General features: G+C 44.8%; 1 protein-coding gene across 2 annotated transcripts in view; it reads left to right on the top strand.

Moving 5' to 3' along the window:
- The window catches only part of DST (dystonin), a 509,263-nt gene that overhangs the window by 251,214 nt on the left and 236,704 nt on the right, over positions 1-21,345 (top strand). For both annotated transcript variants that reach the window (XM_030198986.1, XM_030198985.1), the window contains one exon: positions 4,721-6,189. In XM_030198986.1, the coding sequence (XP_030054846.1) occupies positions 4,721-6,189 (1,469 nt within the window). The remainder of the gene's footprint in view (positions 1-4,720; positions 6,190-21,345) is intronic.

Below are 21,345 nucleotides of genomic sequence, written 5' to 3'. Positions count from 1 at the left end.
AGGCATCAAATCAACAAACATTCTCAAATCAACTAAAACATTCAAATATAATGTATACCGTATTGACCACATTTACCCTTTCACCTTTTGCCCTTATACCCCCGATCTGCCCTGAAATGCCCATGACCCTCCCATTTCCATGCCCCCTTTGTTCAGGCCACGCGTAAATTTGATCCACACGTATATTTACATGCGTAAGTCCCAATTAAATCTAATTAGTACCAATAATTGCTTGTTAGAAAGCTTGTTATTAGCACTAATTGGCTCATTATTCTATTAAATTGCATGCATAAATCGGGAGTGCACCTAAATTTGCACTTTCAACTTGTGATGACTTTTATAGAATCAGGGGGTTACACATGATGGGTGGTAACTGCAGGGGACATGCTAGGCATGCCCCAGTAGTTAACTTTTGCAATTACTTTCCATTAATTCTTGCAAGTAATGCAAAACTTTATTGCACTTTAGTACAGACCCCTAAATAATAAAGGAATACTATGATAATAGAGTCTATTATTGGCAGTAACCCAAGCTGTTGTATTCTGAAGATCTTAAAGAAAGAACAGACAGGCCCATGTATATCATAGTACGCCAAAATGGGATAAACCATTGTGTCATTGAACGAAATCTAAAGGAGTAGGCTTTGGATGTAATCTGCGAATCATGTGCAGTTTAAAAAACAGAGCACACTGCATTCAAAATTTGTGAGTGCAATGAAAATTTTGAGTCTAACTATCTGCAAATAATTTACTGCCGATGATATTAGAACAGAAATTACGTTCAGTAAATTATGTAAAGGGATCTTAAAATCTACCACCCTACATATTGTAAGAGCTTCAGTTTTGGATAAGTTTAAGCCTAGACCATTCTCTGCTAACCAAAATTATATTTCAGGAAAAAGAGTTGTAAAATCTAAGGGGTGTACATCAGATTCAGTCTTATATAGAATTATCAATATAATATTTGGGCTTATTTTCGAAAGAGAAGGATACCCATCTTTCGACATAAATCGGAAGATGGGCATCCTTCTCACAGGATCGTCCAAATTGGTGTAAAGGAAAGCCGATTTTGGACGTCCCCAACTGTTTTCCGTCGCAGGGACAGCCAAAGTTCAAGGGGGCGTATCGGAGGCATAACGAAGGCGGGATTTGGGCGTGCTTAACACTAGGACGTCCTCGACCCATAATCGAAAGAAACAAGGACGTCCTCGACGAACACTTGGACGACTTTACCTGGTCATGTTTTTCTTATGAACAAGGCACAAAAAGGTGCCCGAAATGACCAGATGACCACCGGAGAGAATTGGGGATGACCTCCCCTTACTCCCCCAGTAGTCACTAACCCCCTCCCACCCTCAAAAAACATCTTTAAAAATATTGATTGCCAGCCTCTATGCCAGCCTCAGATGTCATACTCGGCTCCTTCACAGCAGTATGCAGGTCCCTGGAGCAGTTTTAGTGGGTGCAGTGCACTTCAGGCAGGAGGACCCAGGCCCATCCCCCCCCCACCTGTTACGTTTGTGGAGGAAACAGCGAACCCTCCAAAACCCACCACAAACCCATTGTACCCACATCTCGGTGCCCCCTTTACCCGTAAGGGCTATGGTAGTGGTGTACAGTTGTGGGTTTTTGGGGGCATAACCCACAAGGAAAGGGAGCTATGTACCTGGGAGCAATTTATGAAGTCCACTGCAGTGTCCCCTAGGGTGCCTGGATGTCTATCTTGTTTCGAAAATACGGGTTTCCCCGCCCCTGGATGGGAATGTTTTGCGAGGACGTCCAAATCGAAACGAGGATGTCCCTTTCGATTATGCTCCTCACTGTGTGCCAAGCTGATGAAGTACCTTACAAAATGGGACCATATGCAAGTTAAATACGACTGAAGGCAAAGCATTTTAAAATGAGAAATACACATATAATTTTCTAGCCCCCCCAATCCACACCCATGACAAATCTCTTTTGAAACTGTGTAAATAGCAGGTTTATGAAATCAACATTTACATGTGTAACCAATCTACACATGTTAATTCTGCTGTTTATATGTGTAGAAGACACTCAAGGCTTCTAAAATGACCTCCTATATGGCTAAGCAGCACTGACCCCAGAATGCCCCAAACCTATCCCCATTTGGACAGATAATTTCTATATCCAAAATGATTCATTCAGGTGGCCTGAATTAAAATAAAGAAAACACTTAAGTGATCAGCATAAATATTTTTGAATATGGGGCCACATATCTTTTTTATATAGATACTATACTTACTTTTCTTATTTTTATACATGAAACACATGGGCACTGTTGAGGGAAATAAAGACGAATGATCTCCCAGGAGAACTTGAAAATGTGGCCATTGTGATCTGCTGCCAGTATATGGACTCAGATGATGCAGGCAGAAGATTGTTCTAGGTTGGCCTAAGAAGAACAGGTTTGACAAGGTCAAGAGGCAGGGGCTGTCCTGGTGTGACATTTAATGAAATTCCCAGGTCCATTACAGTCAGTTTGCTTGCTTTATAAAGTATTACATACATTTCTTGGCTATTCCCATAATGTTACTGTGTTCTTTTAATAGAATTAGACATATCGAGAGTAATTTTATAAAGTAATTTTAGCACAAAAAGTGACCCCTAGAGATTTGTTTTGCTGTTTTCTCAGCAATTGCTTGGAATTTCAATGTGAAATTTTACAGCTTTATTTGTTGTTACTATCTACGTTTATGTGCCAAGTAGAATGAGATTATCTTTAAACACGGCAAAGTTACATACTTTTTAATGTGACCACCCAGCAACTGTCATGCTTTCAAAACTGTTTGCATTGTAAAGCTACCATTATTTGAAAAAAAAAAAAAAGGGTACTGACTTACTGTTAATGACATCACAGTGATGTAGACTTTTGTCTGGGGAGCAATGTTGGAGGCCTATCACAAGTTCCACCCAAAGCACAATCGCTAAACTCAAGGAAGTACTGCAGATGATCTGAGACAGTCTGCCATAGAGACCTATCCACAAGGCTGTTAAGAACTTCCCAAAGTGACTGAAGGCCTTTGTTAAAGCTGGAGGTAGACACTGACCATTCACAGTGACTGCAGAATTCTGACACTAATTGTATCATTTGAAGGACGTTATTTTACTGTGTATTAGCGCAAGCATTTTTAATGCGCAAAAATTGCTAGGTAGTACAAAAATATCAGCAACATCAACATAGCTTATGATACTTAAATTGTTTAATAGTAATACATATGATGAATAAATAAGTTTATAGAATTTCTCATTGAAATTAAAAGCGGTTGCTGAGAAAACTGCAAAAAACTCTAGGGGGTTACTTTTTTTGCCTCACCCTCTATATGACAGTACATGTGTATAAAATACCTCTCATAAAATTACCCCATGTATAAAAGTACTTGTTATGACCAGAACATGCATACTTTTATACAACTGGGTATAGGCATGTTAGGGGGTGAGTTTTGGGCAAAGCATGGGTAGAGTTGTGATTTGCATATGTAGGGCCAAATTTTATAAATGGTGCCCTTAAAAATTGGCACTGAAAAACCATGCAGTTAGTGTGATTCTATAAATGATGCCTAAAGTTACACACAGTTTATAGAATATGCTTGCATACCATTTGTGCAACTAAAATTTAGGAGCACTCATTTAGCCCACCTAAAATCAGGCCTAAATACCTGTGCGTAAGTTAAGTGCAGATCAGGTGTATTCCATAATAGTGCGCATAGTTTTTTGAAATGCCCACAACCCACCCATTCCACGCCCATGGTCATGCCCCCTTTTCGACTGTGTGTATGAGAATTTACATGCACCCTGTTATAGAATGCACTTAGAAATTGTGTGAATAAATTCTAATTAAATCCAATTAGTGCTGCTAATTGGTTAAGTATCAATAATCGGTGTTGTTTGGCTTGCTAACCAATTAAGTTTATTTATTTTTGTTACATTTGTACCCCGCGCTTTCCCACTCATGGCAGGCTCAATGCGGCTTATATGGGGCAATGGAGGGTTAAGTGACTTCCCCAGAGTCACAGGGAGCTGCCTGTGCCTGAAGTGGGAATCAAACTCAGTTCCTCAGTTCCCCAGGACCAAAGTCCACCACCCTAACCACTAGGCCACTCCACCACCACCAGGGGCCCTTGTACAAAGGCGTGTAGGCACCTATGCACATCCATCGCGCATCAAATTGGCACTACCGCCCGGCTATTGCATGCCCCGGTGATAATTCCATTTTGGCGTGTGCTCAAAATACGCGGTAGAAAATGTTTTCTGTTTTATACCGTGTGATGTTTACCCAGCAGTATTCGGCAGTTGACGCGTGTCGAATGGTTACCACCCGGTTAGCGCGTGAGATCTTACCGCTTTGTCAGTAGGTGGTGGTAAGGTCTCAGGTCATAAACGGAGACGCTCTGTGTGTATTTTATATGTAAATATTTACACCTGCTCCCAAGCAGACGTAAATGTCTGCAGCTTCATGTTAGCTGCAATTCCAGTAGTTTCTAGGTACTTTTGTAAAGAATGCATTGTCACCTACAAAGACACCAACTTGCCTTCTCAACCTAGATGACCTGTTATGAAATGACCATATTGTTAATAATGTAAAAGCTTGAGTAAAAGCATCTATTCTGACCTGAAAGTTTTGCAAATATGAATATAAATAATAATAATGGCATGCATTATAAAGTTTTGAAACGAAATAATTCATGCTTTTGTCCCCATAGCTAATCATGTTCTGCAGCTTCAGTCTACGTATGCCAGCTCTCAGCAATTCCAGCAGATGTCTAAAGATTTCCAGGCCTGGTTGGATACAAAAAGAAAAGAACAAAGCCAAGTTTCCCCTGTATCAGCCAAACTTGATACTCTAAAATTATTAATCAAAGAGCAGACAGAAATCCAGAAGTCGCTGACCAATAAACTTGATTCCTATCAAAAAATTGTTGCAGAGGCTGAAAGTCTTTTGCAAAAGACTCAAGGAGCTGAGAAGACAGAGCTACAGTCTCAAGTTTCCACACTCAAAAATAACTGGGATGAACTGAACAAGCAGGTAGCAGAAAGACAAGAGAAGTTGAAAGATTGCCAACAGAAAGCTGTTAAATACAGAGAAGATGTAGAAAGTCTACAACTCTGGATAGATGAATGTCAGAGTAAGCTTTCAGAAATAAAAGTGTGCATTGACCCTGTAGGAATAGAGACTTCTGTTGGTCAAGTGAAAGCCTTACAGAAGAATGTGGATAAACACCGGGTCATGGTAGAGATGTTAAATAACGCAGCTGAAAGTTTATTAAATGCTAGTGAAGAAGATAAAGAAAGTATTAGTGATGAGAAACTGTTACTCAACCAGCAGGTAGATATGATTGCAGAACAATTACATAACAAGAAGGACTCATTGGAAAGCATGGCACAGCGCTTTAAAGAGCTTCAGGAATGTTTCAGAGAAGCTAAAAGACAATTTAAAGTGGCAAAGGAACAGCTAGTGCTGCATGATTCTTTAGGAGCCCAGGCATGTAGTAACAAACATCTGACAATAATGCAAACGCAGCAGAAGGCACTTCAGGTCCTGAAACCACAGGTGGATTTGGCTCAGAATCTTGCCCAGGGACTAGTTGTAGATGCTTCTGATGCATTTGGTGTTTCTGACCTTCTATTAGAAGCTGAATCTTTAAAACAAGAACTTAATGTGATCAGCAAACAAGTTGACGACAAGTGCTCGTTCTTGGAAACAAAACTTCAGGGAATTGGGCATTTCCAAAATAGTATCCGAGAGATGTTTTCTCAGTTTGCTGAATTTGATGATGAGCTTGACAGCATGGCCCCAGTGGGAAGGGATACAGTAACATTACTGTCTCAGAAAGAGTGCATTCAAAATTTCCTCAAGAAACTGGGAGATCTCATAAAAAACAATGAAAATGCAAACAAGACCTGTAAGATGATGATAGCAACCGAAGCTTCTCCTGATCTCATTGGTATAAAAAGGGACTTGGAAGCTTTAAGTAAACAGTGCAACAAATTATTGGACAGAGCAAAAGCCAGAGAGGAGCAAGTAGAGGGAACTACTAGCCGTATTGAAGAATTTTATAAGAAGTTGAAGGAATTTGCAAATCTTCTTGGAGGAGCTGAAGAACATGAAGAATCGCAAGGTGCAGTTGGAATGGAAACAGATATCATTAATCAACAGCTGAATATATTTAAGGTAAGAAAGCCTTTTGTGAATCTGTTTTTAATATTGTAAATGCTTTTAAGAATAATAAGTCCCATTTTGCAGAGGGCCTGTACATTGGAAATGGGACATGCAGGTCAGGATGTTCACATTTCCCTCAGTACTCTACAAAAGGCTCTGTTGAACATGGGGCCTTCTGTAAAATATGTACAAGGACACCAGCAAAAACACATGTAACATAGTAGATGACGGCAGAAAAAGACCTGCACGGTCCATCCAGTCTGCCCAACAAGATAAACTCATATGTGCTACTCTTTGTGTATACCTCACCTTGATTTGTACCTGTCCTTTTCAGGGCACAGACCATAAGTCTGCCCAGCACTATCCCCGCCTCCCAACCACCAGCCCCGCCTCCCACCACCGGTTCTGGCACAAACCGTATAAGTCTGCCCAGCACTATCCCCGCCTCCCAACCACCAGTCCCGCCTCCCACCACCGGTTCTGGCACAAACCGTATAAGTCTGCCCAGCACTATCCCCGCCTCCCAACCACCAGTCCCGCCTCCCACCACTGGCTCTGGCACAGACCATATAAGTCTGCCCAGCACCATCCCCACCTCCCAACCACCAGTCCCGCCTCCCACCACCGGCTCTGGCACAGACCGTATAAGTCTGCCCAGCACTATCCCCGCCTCCCAACCACCAGCCCCGCCTCCCACCACCGGTTCTGGCACAAACCGTATAAGTCTGCCCAGCACTATCCCCGCCTCCCAACCACCAGTCCCGCCTCCCACCACTGGCTCTGGCACAGACCATATAAGTCTGCCCAGCACCATCCCCACCTCCCAACCACCAGTCCCGCCTCCCACCACCGGCTCTGGCACAGACCGTATAAGTCTGCCCAGCACCATCCCCGCCTCCTGCCACTGGCTCTGCCACCCAATCTCGGCTAAGCTCCTTAGGATCCATTCCTTCTGAACAGGATTCCTTTATGTTTGTCCCACGCATGTATTTGCCAGCAGGAGCAGCAACTTCAGCAAAAGGGCAACATATCCGTATATCAGTGCAGGCAATTATATGTTGAAGAGCTGATTTTTGTACTGCTGCATTTATGCATGTAAGACACATAATCCAGACAATTAAATGTATCAATGAAGCCAATTAAGAAGCAAAGCTCTCAAAAGTAAGGGATTAATATTCAACAGGAGTTGACCTGGGTACGAACAGCTCCTAACCTGATAACACCTGCTCACCGGGTTTAACCTAGATTTTCAGTGGCACTTAGCCAGATATTGCCACTGAAAATCCATGCAGACCAATTCAGCACTATCCAGGCAGTGCCAGGGTGGACCAGATTTATACAGAAACTGCCGACTCTCAGCAGTGGTACCCAGTTAACTGAGGACAGAAAATAGGCTGATTCTGATTTCACTGCTATATAATAGCAGTAATCAGGTAACGTTTGAAGGCTGCCCATGATCCAGATCTTCAGTGCTGGTAGCCGGATATGGCCAGGCACTCAATATCTGGGTCTAAATCAGCCTGCGGTGGCCAATTTGGGAAAAAAATGGTGACTGCCACAGGTTGAATATAGCCTGGAAATTTTTGTATGCTAAAGTCTATATATATATAACATGCTCCGCCCGGGATCAGTTGTTTGAAGTCCTGGCTGAATTGAGCACTTTGCCAAACCATATGCATGACTGCCTGATTACTACCAGGTACACTCCATTGCTACAAAAGTACATTTTTGTAGTACTGGTAATGACAGTGCGCTAGGGGTGGGAAGTACCACTGGACTGCTGCGGTAGCTGCGGTACTTCCTGTTTAGCAAGCGGTAAGCCCACGTTGGGCTTACCACCACTTAGTAAAAGGAGCCCTTAGCCGCCCTCACACTGAGCAGAGGGTTTCAACGTATCATCAACGGTGACACCTAGATCGTTTTCCTGGGCAGTGATTCCTAATGTGGAATGTTGCATCACGTATCTATAGTTTGGGTTCCTCTTTCCCAAATGCATCACTTTGCACTTGCTCACATTAAACATCATCTGCCATTTGGATGCCCAGTCCCCCACGCTCATAAGGTCTTCTTGCAATTTTTCACAATACTCTTACAATTCAACAACTGAGCAACTTTGTGTCATCAGCAAATTTAATTACCTCATTAGTTATTCCCATCTCTAGATCATTTATAAATGTGTTAAAAAGCAGCAGTTCCAGCACAGACCTCTGGGGAACCCCACTATCTACTTTCTCCATTGAGAATATTGACCATTTAACCCTACTGTCTGTTTTCTATCTTTTAACTAGTTTTTGTCCACAATAGGACATATTTTTAATTGAGTAATTCCATATCATCAAGCTGATCAATCCATAGACTGGTGGGGTTGTGTCCATCTACCAGCAGGTGGAGATAGAGAGCAAACTTTTGCCTCCCTATATGTGGTCATGTGCTGCCGGAAACTCCTCAGTATGTTCTCTATCTCAGCAGGTGGTGGTCACACACAGCAGCAGCTCTGGCTAGGCCTCCAAGCCTAATCCTTAGGTTTTGTTGAGGCCTGGGGTTGAGGGCTCTTTTGAGCAAGTGCAAACCTGGTGGTGCCAGGTCCCTCCTTTTCTCCCCCCTCCCGCTGGCTCCGTTAAAAAAAAAAAAAAAAAATGTTAAACGTCCTTAAAGGCGTTTATTTCGACGTTTATTTAAACGTTCATTGCAGCTACTCACTGGGACACCAGTTCGTTACAGCTCGGAGCGGCAAGGGCGAGGGCGCAAAGGGTCGCTCCCCGGATCGCTTGAGCCCTTCTAGAGGGGATGCGGGGGTTTTACAGCCTGATTCGCCCTTGTTGGGTGACAATTTAGTGACCGATGAATGTCTCGGTCCTTCCTCCGGCGTGGCGGTTTTTCCCGCCATAAACGCCCATCCCCCGCTCCTCGCCTCCGCCATCTTGGCCGGCCACGCGGCTCGGACGGCTTCTTCGTGGGCCGCCCTTGAGGTTGGAGACATTAATGCCATGAACGCCCTTAATTTGGGCGACGGCACAAAAGCGGCTAAAGTTAAGCGCCGCTCTTCCCGCGCGGCTCCTTCGCGGAGTGTCGCGCCGGACGCCATTTTGGATGCGCAGCATGTCTCTCCCCCGCTCTTGCGAGCGCCGGTTGAGGGTGCGTCTAGGGCGGTTGCCCAGGCTGCGGAAGTGCACAGTCTGGGGGGTTTCTCCCCCGAGTTTGTTTTGCTGCTGCATCAGGCTTTCCTCATGCAAAACGCTGCCCCTGCTCCCTCGTCTGGTAAAGAGGTTGAGGTTCCCAGAGGTAAACGTCCTCGGGTTGATTCCCAGGCCTTGGAGGGCTTTGTCTCCTCCGATGTAGATGAGGGCAGCGTGTCTGAGGTCTCCCAACGGTCCTTGGCGGATTCCTTGGAGGAGACGGCTCCCCGCTCGGATGGAGCGGATGACCCCTCTGCAGCGCGGCTTTTTAGCTCAGAGGATTTGCCCAACCTGTTGATACAGGCCATGGACACTTTGAAGATTTCCTCTCCGGAGGACGTCTCTCCCTCAGCCCCTGTTGGCTCTGCCATTATGCTGGGGACGAAGCGCCCGCCTAGAACCTTCCACGTGCATGATGCCATGCACACCTTAATTTCGGCTCAATGGGATGTCCCGGAAGCGAGCCTTAAAGTGGCTAGGGCTATGTCCCGCCTCTATCCTTTGCCTGAAAGTGAACGTGAGGCCTATCTGTGGCCTACCGTGGATTCTTTAATCACTGCGGTGACTAAGAAAACGGCGTTGCCGGTGGAAGGTGGCACGGCCCTGAAAGACGCCCAAGACAGAAGATTGGAGGCAGCCTTAAGGTCGTCCTTTGAGGCAGCTGCTTTAAGTTTGCAGGCCTCAGTTTGCGGCTCCTATGTGGCAAGGGCGTGCCTGACTATGGTGCAGCGGGCTTCCCCCTCGGATCCTTCCTTGAGGGCTGATTGGCCGGCCCTGGAATCGGGCTTAGCCTACTTGGCAGACTTGCTGTATGATGTCTTGAGAGCCTCAGCTAAAGGCATGGCTCAGACAGTCTCTGCGCGGCGGTGGCTTTGGCTGAAACATTGGTCTGCTGACCACGCCTCTAAATCCCGCCTGGCTAGATTGCCTTTTACAGGCAAGCTGCTCTTTGGGGTCGAGCTGGACAAAATCGTGACCGATCTCGGCACGTCTAAGGGCAAGAAGTTACCAGAGGTCATGGCTCGGGCTAGTACTCGTCCCGGTACCTCCAGAGAACGGTTTCAGGAAGCCCGTCGGTACCGCCCGGGCAGGTCGGGATCCTCTGCCTCCTCTTCCTTCAAGAGGAATTTCTCCCCCAAGCAGCATTCCTTTCGCAGAGACCGCCGTCCCGGAGGTGCTCCCTCCGGTCCTCCCCCAGGGTCTCGGACCCAATGACGGGGCCTTGGTCCACGCCCCAGTGCAGATTGGAGGACGGCTGTCCTCGTTTCTGGGCGAGTGGACCACAATAACTTCAGACGCTTGGGTGCTGGAAGTCATCAGAGACGGCTACAAGCTAGAGTTCTGCCGACCCTTAAAAGACGGGTTTGTACTCTCTCCCTGCAAGTCTCCGGTAAAAGCTGTGGCAGTGCAGCAGACCTTGGACAATCTGATCCGCCTGGGTGCGGTCGTTCCGGTGCCAGAAAGTCAGCTTGGCAAAGGACGTTACTCCATTTACTTTGTGGTACCAAAGAAAGGAGGTTCTGTCCGGCCTATCCTCGACCTCAAAGGGGTCAATCGGGCCTTGAAAGTGCGGCACTTTCGCATGGAGACTCTCCGCTCTGTTATAGCGGCAGTGAAGGCAGGAGAGTTCTTGGCCTCCTTGGACATCAAGGAAGCGTACCTGCATATTCCCATCTGGCCTCCTCATCAACGATTTCTGCGTTTTGCAGTCCTGGGACGACACTTCCAGTTCAGAGCCCTCCCATTCGGGTTGGCTACTGCTCCGCGGACCTTTTCCAAAGTAATGGTGGTCATCGCGGCCTTCCTACGAAAGGAAGGGGTACAAGTCCATCCTTATCTGGACGACTGGTTGATCCGAGCCCCCTCTTATGCAGAGTGCGGCAAAGCTGTGTACCGGGTAGTTGCTCTTTTGAGCTCCCTGGGATGGATCATCAACTGGGAGAAGAGCCAGCTGCGCCCGACTCAGTCCCTGGAGTACCTGGGAGTTCGATTCGACACCCAAGTGGGCAGAGTGTTCCTGCCAGACAATCGGATTGTCAAACTTCAGGCTCAAGTGGACCAGTTCCTAGTAGCCTCTCCTCTTCGGGCTTGGGACTATGTGCAGCTGTTGGGCTCTATGACGGCCACGATGGAAGTAGTGCCCTGGGCCAGGGCTCATATGAGACCACTTCAACACTCTTTGCTGCGGCGCTGGACTCCGATGTCGGAGGATTATGCTGTGCGCCTTCCCTTGGACCCAGCTGCAGAGGCAAAGTGGTCTATCAACCTCCTGGAACTCAGAGCCATTCGGTTGGCGCTTTTGGAGTTCATCCCGGTACTGGTGTTGAAGCCTGTACGGGTCCTGTCGGACAATGCCACGGCTGTGGCCTATGTCAACCGCCAGGGAGGTACCAAGAGCGCCCCTCTAGCCAAGGAGGCTATGAATCTTTGCCAGTGGGCGGAAGCGAACCTGGAGCAGCTTTCAGCGGCCCACATTGCCGGAGTCATGAATGTCAAGGCGGACTTTCTCAGTCGCCATACCTTGGAGCCCGGAGAGTGGCAACTATCTGCTCAGGCGTTCTTGGACATCACGAAGCGCTGGGGCCAGCCGAGCCTAGATCTGATGGCGTCATCGGCCAATTGCCAAGTGCCGCGCTTTTTCAGCAGAGGACGGGACCCTCGATCCCTGGGAGTAGATGCTCTTCTCCAACAGTGGCCGACACAAGAGCTCCTCTATGTGTTCCCGCCCTGGCCCATGTTGGGCAGGGTGCTAGACCGGGTGGCAAAGCATCCCGGCAGGGTAATCCTGGTGGGTCCGGATTGGCCCAGACGTCCCTGGTATGCGGACTTGATCAGGCTCTCAGTCGACGATCCTCTGCGGCTGTCAGTGGAGCAGGGCCTGTTACATCAGGGTCCCGTGGTGATGGAGGATCCCTCCCCCTTTGGTCTTACGGCCTGGCTATTGAGCGGCAGCGTCTGAGGAAGAAGGGCTTCTCAGACAAGGTCATCGCCACTATGCTAAGAGCGAGGAAGCGCTCTACTTCTACTGCTTACGCCAGGGTTTGGCGTATCTTTGCAGCGTGGTGTGAAGCAGGCTCACTTTCTCCCTTCACTGCTCCAATTTCTTCAGTGTTGGCGTTCCTGCAAGAAGGTCTGGAGAAAGGCCTGTCGCTCAGTTCCCTTAAAGTCCAGGTAGCGGCTCTGGCTTGCTTCAGGGGCCGCCTGAAGGGTGCTTCCCTGGCTTCGCAGCCAGATGTGGTGCGCTTTCTCAAGGGAGTTAATCACCTGCGCCCTCCTCTGCACTCAGTGGTGCCTGCGTGGAATCTCAACCTGGTGCTAAGAGCTTTGCAGAAGCCGCCGTTTGAACCCTTGTCGAGGGCATCTCTGAAAGACCTGACGTTGAAAGCAGTCTTTTTGGTGGCTATCACTTCAGCCAGAAGAGTTTCCGAGCTCCAGGCGCTCTCATGTCGAGAACCTTTTCTGCAGTTCACTGAGGCAGGAGTGACTATTCGCACAGTGCCTTCCTTTCTGCCCAAGATTGTTTCTCGCTTCCATGTGAATCAGCAGCTCTGTCTCCCTTCCTTTCGTAGGGAGGTCTACCCAGAGGAGTACTCTGCTCTTAAATATCTGGATGTGAGGCGAGTCATCATCAGATACTTGGAAGTGACCAATGATTTCCGGAAGTCGGATCATCTGTTTGTCCTGTTTGCAGGTCCTCGTAGGGGTCTGCAGGCTGCTAAGCCTACAGTGGCAAGATGGGTCAAGGAAACCATTGCAGCGGCTTATGTGGCCGCAAGGAAGGTGCCGCCTATCCAGCTGAAGGCTCACTCCACGAGAGCTCAGGCGGCCTCGATGGCAGAGGCCGGATCCGTCTCCTTGGAAGAGATATGCAAGGCGGCAACTTGGGCTTCGGCTCATACATTCTCCAAGCATTACCGTTTGACGGTGGCTGCACGGGCGGAGGCCCGGTTTGGAGCTTCAGTGTTGAGGTCAGGGATTTCAGTGTCCCGCCCTGGGTGAGTACTGCTTCGGTACATCCCACCAGTCTATGGATTGATCAGCTTGATGATATGGAAGGTAAAATTATGTATAATCATACCTGATAATTTTCTTTCCATTAATCATAGCTGATCAATCCATAGCCCCTCCCAGATATCTGTACTGTTTTTATTCTGGTTGCATTTCAGGTTCAAGTTTAGTCTTCAGTTACTTCAGAAAGACTTCGTGTTCAAGTTTTTTCACTTGGATTCTTCAAGAGTTGAGACGAGTTTGTGTTACAGTGAGCTGCTGCATTCCTCTCCCCCCCGTTTTACGGGGCTGGATTGAGACATAAATTCTGCCGGCACTCCCTCCCGCTTCGTGCGGCTGTAGGGCAGCTTTGTACCCCTCCCGCTTCGGCGGTGTTAGGGTCAGTCAGCTCCTCCCGCGGTTGCGGTTGCAGGATAAGCCAGATCCCCCCGCATCGGCGGGTGTGGTGTCCCTCCCCCGCTCCGCGGGGATGAGCTGGACGGATTCCCCTCCCCCACTTGTGTGGGGATGAGCTGGGTTAATTTCCCTCCCCCGTTTCGGCGGTGGTGAGCTGGGCAGAGTGTCCCTTCGTGGGTGTAATTCTCTAAGTGCTGAGTCCTGCGGATGGAGCTTTGATATCGACATACTGAGGAGTTTCCGGCAGCACATGACCACATATAGGGAGGCAAAAGTTTGCTCTCTATCTCCACCTGCTGGTAGATGGACACAACCCCACCAGTCTATGGATTGATCAGCTATGATTAATGGAAAGAAAATTATCAGGTATGATTATACATAATTTTACCATTAGGTACGTGCACATTCAAATGTGTTTTTGAATTCACTGGATGTTTTCCTGATTTTTCAGACACTTTTGTTGACTTGTTTCAGATGGTCATTGTAATAAAATTTTTTAATGCACATTTGAACTTTTTAATATGGAAATTGATTGTGTGCGTTAACTTTTATGCTCACAAACTTGAATGTACACTAATGAATGCATATTCCTAGATGAACATGTTTTTCAAGCGGCTGAGCTTCCATGAATAAATTTTGCCCTCTATGTTTGTATTAATGTTTAAATCCTTTACATTTTGAGGCAATATTTTACGTCTAAACCATGTCTAATGCCATATGATCAATTTCAGAGTACATTTGATAAAGAGATCCATGCTATTAGTGAAATGACATTATACAACGTGCTATTCAGTGATTATTAAAGGTCCAAAACAGTATTTTACTGTTATAGCTATAATTGGATTCTAAGGGGTATGTTTACTAAGGGATGTTAGCGTTTTTAACGCACCTTTAAAGTTAAGGCACAGAAAATGCTAACGCGTCAATACATTCTTATGGGCGCATTAGCGTTTAACGCACGTCAGCCATTAACGTGCATTAAAAACGCTATTGGTCCTATAGCGCTCCTTAGTAAACACAGCCCTAAGTTAGTTCTTAAAAAGCTAAGGCCCTGATTCATAGGAACAAAAGGGAGAAAGTCTGATGATTCAAACCACAGAAATACTTGACTTTGGCACCGTTGTTATGTTTCTACGGAGACCAGTAACAGACTCTTTCTATGCAGTGGGCATACCATGTGAGATTACAAGAAGCAGATAAATTTTGTTTGCTTACAAAAGCATATGCAACCTTTCAAAATTCATATGATGGATGTATTTGGCTTCAAAAATTGTATTGTTGGGGAGAGGGTATCCTATTGTTATTATTTTGACGTGCAGAGCATGAAAATACTTCCAAGTATGGAATCAGGGAGTTTGTCAGCTTTTCATCTTGAAGGGTAACTGAATCATCGAGCATATGTGCAGTAGTGACTATAGTATTATTGTTTCTTATATGGTGCTACTTTTGAAGCACTACAAAATTCTGTATTTGTTAGTGAAGAAAGTTATTTATAATTTTTCACTCTTGTTCACAGAGAGGCTCATTTTCAAAGCACGTAGGCTTATAAAGTTCCATACGTTACTATGGTACTTTATAAGTCTAAGGGGGTCTTTTACTAAGGTGCGCTAGCATTTTTAGCTGGCATATGGGCATTTAGCGCCAGCTGATTTTTAGCGCAGGGTAAAAATGCTAGTACACCTTAGTAACAGACCCCTAAGTGCTTTGAAAATATGCCTCAGAGTGTCCTTACCATGTTATAACAATAATATAAACAAAATCAAACATTCAGACATGAAAGAACAATAAAACATAAAAACAAATCTAAAACAGAAAACAGTGAAATCCTAAATAAATAAATCGACAGAATGAAATGATAATCAGCTTCTGTGGTATTTTATTTAATAGAGTCCTTGTAATTAGCCTTTACCAAAAAAATATTGATACAAAGCAGCTAAAAATAATAAAATATTAATAACAACCCTTAAAAAAATAAAAATAATAACATATGTGATACAATATTGCCAAATGATAAGCAATCACATAAATAAATTAAAATAATAAAAAGGAAAATATCCAAAATATCCCTTCCCACATATTCCCTCAGATTCTATAAATGACACCTGAATTTGCATGTGCCCAATTTGTATGCGCAATTTAATTTTGTGATGAGCGAATTAGTGCCAATAATTGGATTCTGATAATCAATTATTGGTGTTAAGTGGCAATAATAATATGTTTACCTTTGTTATTTCTGTGAGTACTAGCTGTTAAGCCCGTAAAAACGGGCGAGATTTCCAGCTACCCTCCTCGCCACCGCTCCCTCCCCCCTCCGTGCCGGGCCCCCTCCACTCACCTGACAGTGCCTCTCACCTCCGTGTGAAAGCGCTGCAGGCAGCAGCAGATCACTCTGCTGCTACCTGCAGCGCTTCCACACGGAGGTGAGAGGCGCTGTCAGGTCAGTGCAGGGAGCCCGATGCGGAGGAGGGCGGGAGCGGCGGCGGGATGGGGGGGGAGGGTGGAGGTTGGTGCGTGCGATGTTTGTTTCCAGGCGGCAGCGTCCGACAGTGACTCGACTCCGTTTCCCTTTCTGTTCCTCCCTCTGATGTCATCATGTCTTGACGCGAGGGCGGGACAGAGAGGGAAGTCTCTACTGCGCATTTGCAGGTGAGTCGGTCACTTGCCGTTTATATGTTTGATAGTAGTTAACCTAAAAAAACAGTTATAATGGACTAGATTCAGTAAATGGCGCCCAAACTTGGGTGCCAAAAAATTTGTGCTCAGTGCTGTTTTATAAACAGCGGTCTGAGTTGGGCATAATTAGTGCATAACACAGGGATCCGCGACCAACTTTGGACGCAAGGATTTACACCTACTGAAACCTGCTGTAAATTAGGCACGCATCCCCCAAATTCTGTAATACTGCATACATCTTTAGTGAACATTTCTGACTCACCCATAGCCAAGCCCCCTTTTCAGTTATGCCGTGAAAAATGTGCACATACATCTTTATAAAATAGCGCTTACCAAGATGCACTCGCAAATCTAAATTTTCTGCATCAAAAAAAGAACAAAAATCACATTTTTAATGATCTTTGAAACTGTAAAGAATGTGGCAGAAATTCCAACTTATGGTTGCAAGGGATCGAACAAAAATGAAACCATCCATGAAAAAGATTTCAGTCTAGTGTTGGATTTACACATATCTTTTAGAGAAGGAGCAATATCTTATTGCATCTGAGGAGAGCGAGTCAGTCTGGAAAAGGTTCATAAGGAGGCCCTTCCTTTCTTCTACAATACTTTGGGGCCCTTTTATTGAGGTGCGCTGAAAAGTGGCCTGCAGTAGTGTAGACGCATGTTTTGGGCGTGTGCAGAATTTTTTTCCAGCGCACCTACAAAAAAAAATCCCCTTTCTTTTTTGCCACGCGTCCGTTTTGTGTCTGAGACCTTACTGCCAGCCATTGACCTAGCAGTAAAGAATCCGGGCGGTAATGACCTACGTGTGCCAAATGCTACACATACCCCCCAAATTTTTTTTCAGAAGCGCGTTTTGGATGCGCCCAAAAATGAAATTACCACAAGAGCCATGCGGTAGTTGGGCGGTAACTTCATTATGGTGCACGTTGGGTGTGCGTAGATGCTTACGCGGCTTAGTAAAAGGGCCCCTTTAAAAATAAGAGTAAGAGCTTGAACTTAACTTTGGGATTCAATTGCCAACTAATGAAGATTAATCACGGAACAAGCAGCTCTATCCCACCTTAACTCAACCAGCACAAACCTTGATGCTACATTCTATAACACTTAAAAAAGTATTTCAATGGAGTCCGTTACAGTAATCCAGATGGATCAAAACAATTGTATGCATCACCATCCTAAAATCATTTGTCAAAGAAATGGGCAGATTTGGGAAGATAGTCACTGCTTAAAGAATGCTTTTGCACCACTCTTAACTTGAGCCTCCCTAGTTATTTTGTAGTTTTAAATAATTCACAACTTCATACGTCAGAGAACAGTGTGACCACTGAGTTGTCAAGTATAATAGAAACCGAATTTGGAGGGGAGGATCTTGTTACCCACAAAATGTATGTCTTTTCTGTGTTTTACTTTTAAATACTTTTGTCCATCCATTCTGCAGCTGTGGTCACTATCCCCCTAATTCAATATATGGTGCTAAAAATTGTGCACACAATTTAATTGAATTACAAGCCAATTAGCACTGATAATTGGATACTGTCTATCAATTATTGGCCCTAATTGGCAATAATTTGAATTTACATATGCATTTTTTAGTCACTATTCTGTAAAGATGCGTGTGTAAATTTTTATGTGTGGCTTCATAAAGGGGGTGTGGCCATGGGAGGGGCATGGGCAAGTCAGAAGTGTTCCTTCAATTTGTGTTCAGTGTTACAGAATTAGGTTGTTCTGCACCTAATTTTGGTGTGAGGATTTGCACCAGGTTTCAGTTGGTGTAAATCCTCATGCCCAAAATTGGGCGTGGATTCTGGCACCAAACGCTATTCTATAAACGCTGCCCAACTCAGAGCACTGTTTATAGAATAGCACTTACTTTTTGGGGGCCCAAAATTTCAGAATTTAGTCCTATGTGCCAACTCTTTCTGGAAGCTGGCCCATGAGGATGAGGAAAGATAAACATTAATGGGAGGGAGCTGCTGTTAAGAGGGGTTATTTTACTACAAGTTGTGCTATTTTAGTATAGGGTCCCATTTTATACAGTGAGACCCTGTGCTAAAATTGTATGACTTGTGGTAAAAGAACCCATCCTAACAGTAGCCCACATTGATAACTTCCCCGCTAAATAAATTAGAGAACTCTAGTTGAAAAACAACAGTCTTTTAGGAAGGTCTAGTTCCATTTTGTTACTATATAGACACACAAACTGGTCAGTATGGTTGATCTAATTCTGTTTGGGCTTCCTTGAGGCTCCGCAATTTTGGAGGTAGATTTAAACTATATGGGGTTTAAATGACCCCCTCTTAAACCCTTGTGTAAGGTCCTGGTTGAAACAATCACTTTTTTTAAACCTATGCATTCCTTTGAGCTGATGTAAAACTTGTCATGGAAATATTTCCCTATATACGTATATCCCCTTGTAAAATGGGAAATACACATGTAGATATTAGTCTCGCCGTACCACCCCCTTGAAATCTCTGTGTGGTGTAGATCCCCATGTGTAAGTAGTGGCTTTCTGAGTTTGGCATTTACACATGTGTTTGATATACACATATAAATGTTGCTATTTGCATGTGGATAGGTTTCTAAAATAATGGCTCAAGTCTCCAAAGTCTGGGTTTCATCCATGCCCAAAGTCTAGTGGAAATGTCCAGAATTTCAACATGCATTTTAAATGCCTCATGCCTGATTACGACAATTCACTCTGTACAACAGAAACAGTGCAGGGTCAGCATACCTTCTACAGAGTCTCCCAACATGGTAGAAGACATGTTCATTGTAGAGTAATTTACTTCTGTTTAATCATTTGCACAATAGCCTATGCCTACTATACTGGTGTTTGTTTCAGTGGTGGATAAATCTTCATCTTTGGCATATTTCCATTTTCCACAACATTGTCACTCTGTTTTTTTTTCAAAAGGTGTTTAGAGACTTTGTTAAGGGTTATTTCAAGAATCCATCTGAGGTTCCTTCACTGCCACAACCTAAAGAGCTGTCTCATTTCTCTGATCTTACTCCTGTGCAGAAAGCCACATACTCAGATTCTATTGTTTCCTTATTATGTACTTCAGACTCAGATTATAAACCTGTTTATTTGCTTCCTCTGTCCTCTGTAGACTCTCTTTCTTCTAATGGAGATGCCCTCCTAGATACTTATGATTGCTAACCAGCCTCTTCAGATAATGAGGAAGAGGGTTTCAACGGGAATTCCATCTGAACCTTCCCCTCTGTCTATGAGGAATGAATATTGGTAGGAGGATATTTTCTAACCAAGGTTTGTTATCAAATAGCAAATGAAGTTTATTTTCCACTTCATCAGGAAACAGAACCCAGGTTAAATGTCTTGGACCTTCTATCATATACACAGAGCCCCAAGACTACAACAGTATGTTCCTGGCATGTTCAAGGACCAACAGTTCCATATGTAGTAGAATTCAGTTATAATTCAGCCTGTTTCTAAAAGGTTGGGTATGAAATACAAAGTCTAACCAACTCCAGGATTTAGCAGGGTCCTGCTATTCAGTACTGGTGGAAGCAACTATAGAAATTCAGAGATTTCTCTAATACTCCTCTGGGGAAGACTCTGACTTGCTGGATTATTTGGGGAAAAAATGTTTTTCAGGGTGCTATTCTCTTGGCCAAGACAGCCGCTCATCAACTCTGTATGGTACAGTGTATACATACCACCTCTCATAAGGTGCTAGTTTTCTCACCTGCTCTTTCTATGCAAGCTTGAGGTCAGCTTCTTATACTAGTGGAGGCTGGTTAATGTGGTACTTACCATATTAGGACAGCTTATTATATCTTTGAAAAATCAGCCGGGACTTCTGTTTCTGCAATTTCAGTCAAACTGCAGGCATCCAGGCTGCAAGAACATATCTACTCTAAATTAGCTGATGCTCCTCGTACTAGAGATTTGCTATTTGCAGAGAAAATGATGGAGACTATTGACATGTTTAGAGATCGTTGTTGTACTCTTCAACACTTCTCACCAGTTCAACCCTCTACATCAACTGCTTCTGCTAGATTCACTTCATTCAATCACTACAAACATAGCTATTATTACCACAGAAAATTTTATTACCAAAAACACCCTCAGCAGGCTCAATGTACCTTTGCCCTATGTTAAGGCAAAGAGAAAGGACCCAACCTAAGCAGGTCACACCTGATCAATCTAAGCTGTAGCCTACTTGTGTCTATACTAAAGATCTTCTGCCTCTACAAAGCATTCATCCTGCCCTAGCTGTCTAGAGCAGAGTTCAGCTTTTCCTACTGGCTTAGCAGGCAATTGTGATAGACAGATGAGTATTTTCTGTAATCTGGAAGGGATATTAAATCATCCTATATCATGAACCAAATCTTTTTCTAGCCATCTCAGTTTGCTACAAGAGGAAGTCCACCTTCTTCTTGAAGCCAAAGCCATAGAACATGTTTCAGCACACGGGAGGAACTGAGGTTTCCACACAAGATACTTTCTCATTTCAAAAGGTACAAGATGCTTATGCCCTATTTCTAAACCTCAGAGACCTCAACTATTTCCTTATCAAGGAGAAATTCAGAACGACTACTATCCCTTGCTTTCTTCCTCTGCTCAAAGAGGTAGATAGATTTGTATCCTGGATCTGAAAGATGCATACACTCATATTCCAATACAAGAAATACTGCAGGTTTGCACTTCAATCCAGATGTTTCCAGGACAAAGCTCTTCGGCCTTTCGTCAGCATTTAGGGTGTTCTTTAAGTGCCTCATCATGGCAGCTGCACACTTTCACAAGCAAGGCCATTTAGTATTTCTGTGCCTGGATGACTAATCTCTAGTGGCATGGTCAGATTAGCTGGCCTAAATTCTTCTGGACAAAATGTCTCTTCTTCAGTCTCTGGAATTCTTTATAAACTATAAACTTTCAGAAGTCCACACT

Source organism: Microcaecilia unicolor, chromosome 3, assembly GCF_901765095.1.
Source record: "Microcaecilia unicolor chromosome 3, aMicUni1.1, whole genome shotgun sequence".
In the NCBI taxonomy this organism is placed as follows: Eukaryota; Metazoa; Chordata; class Amphibia; order Gymnophiona; family Siphonopidae; genus Microcaecilia; species Microcaecilia unicolor.
This window is presented reverse-complemented; position numbering and strand designations above follow the sequence as displayed.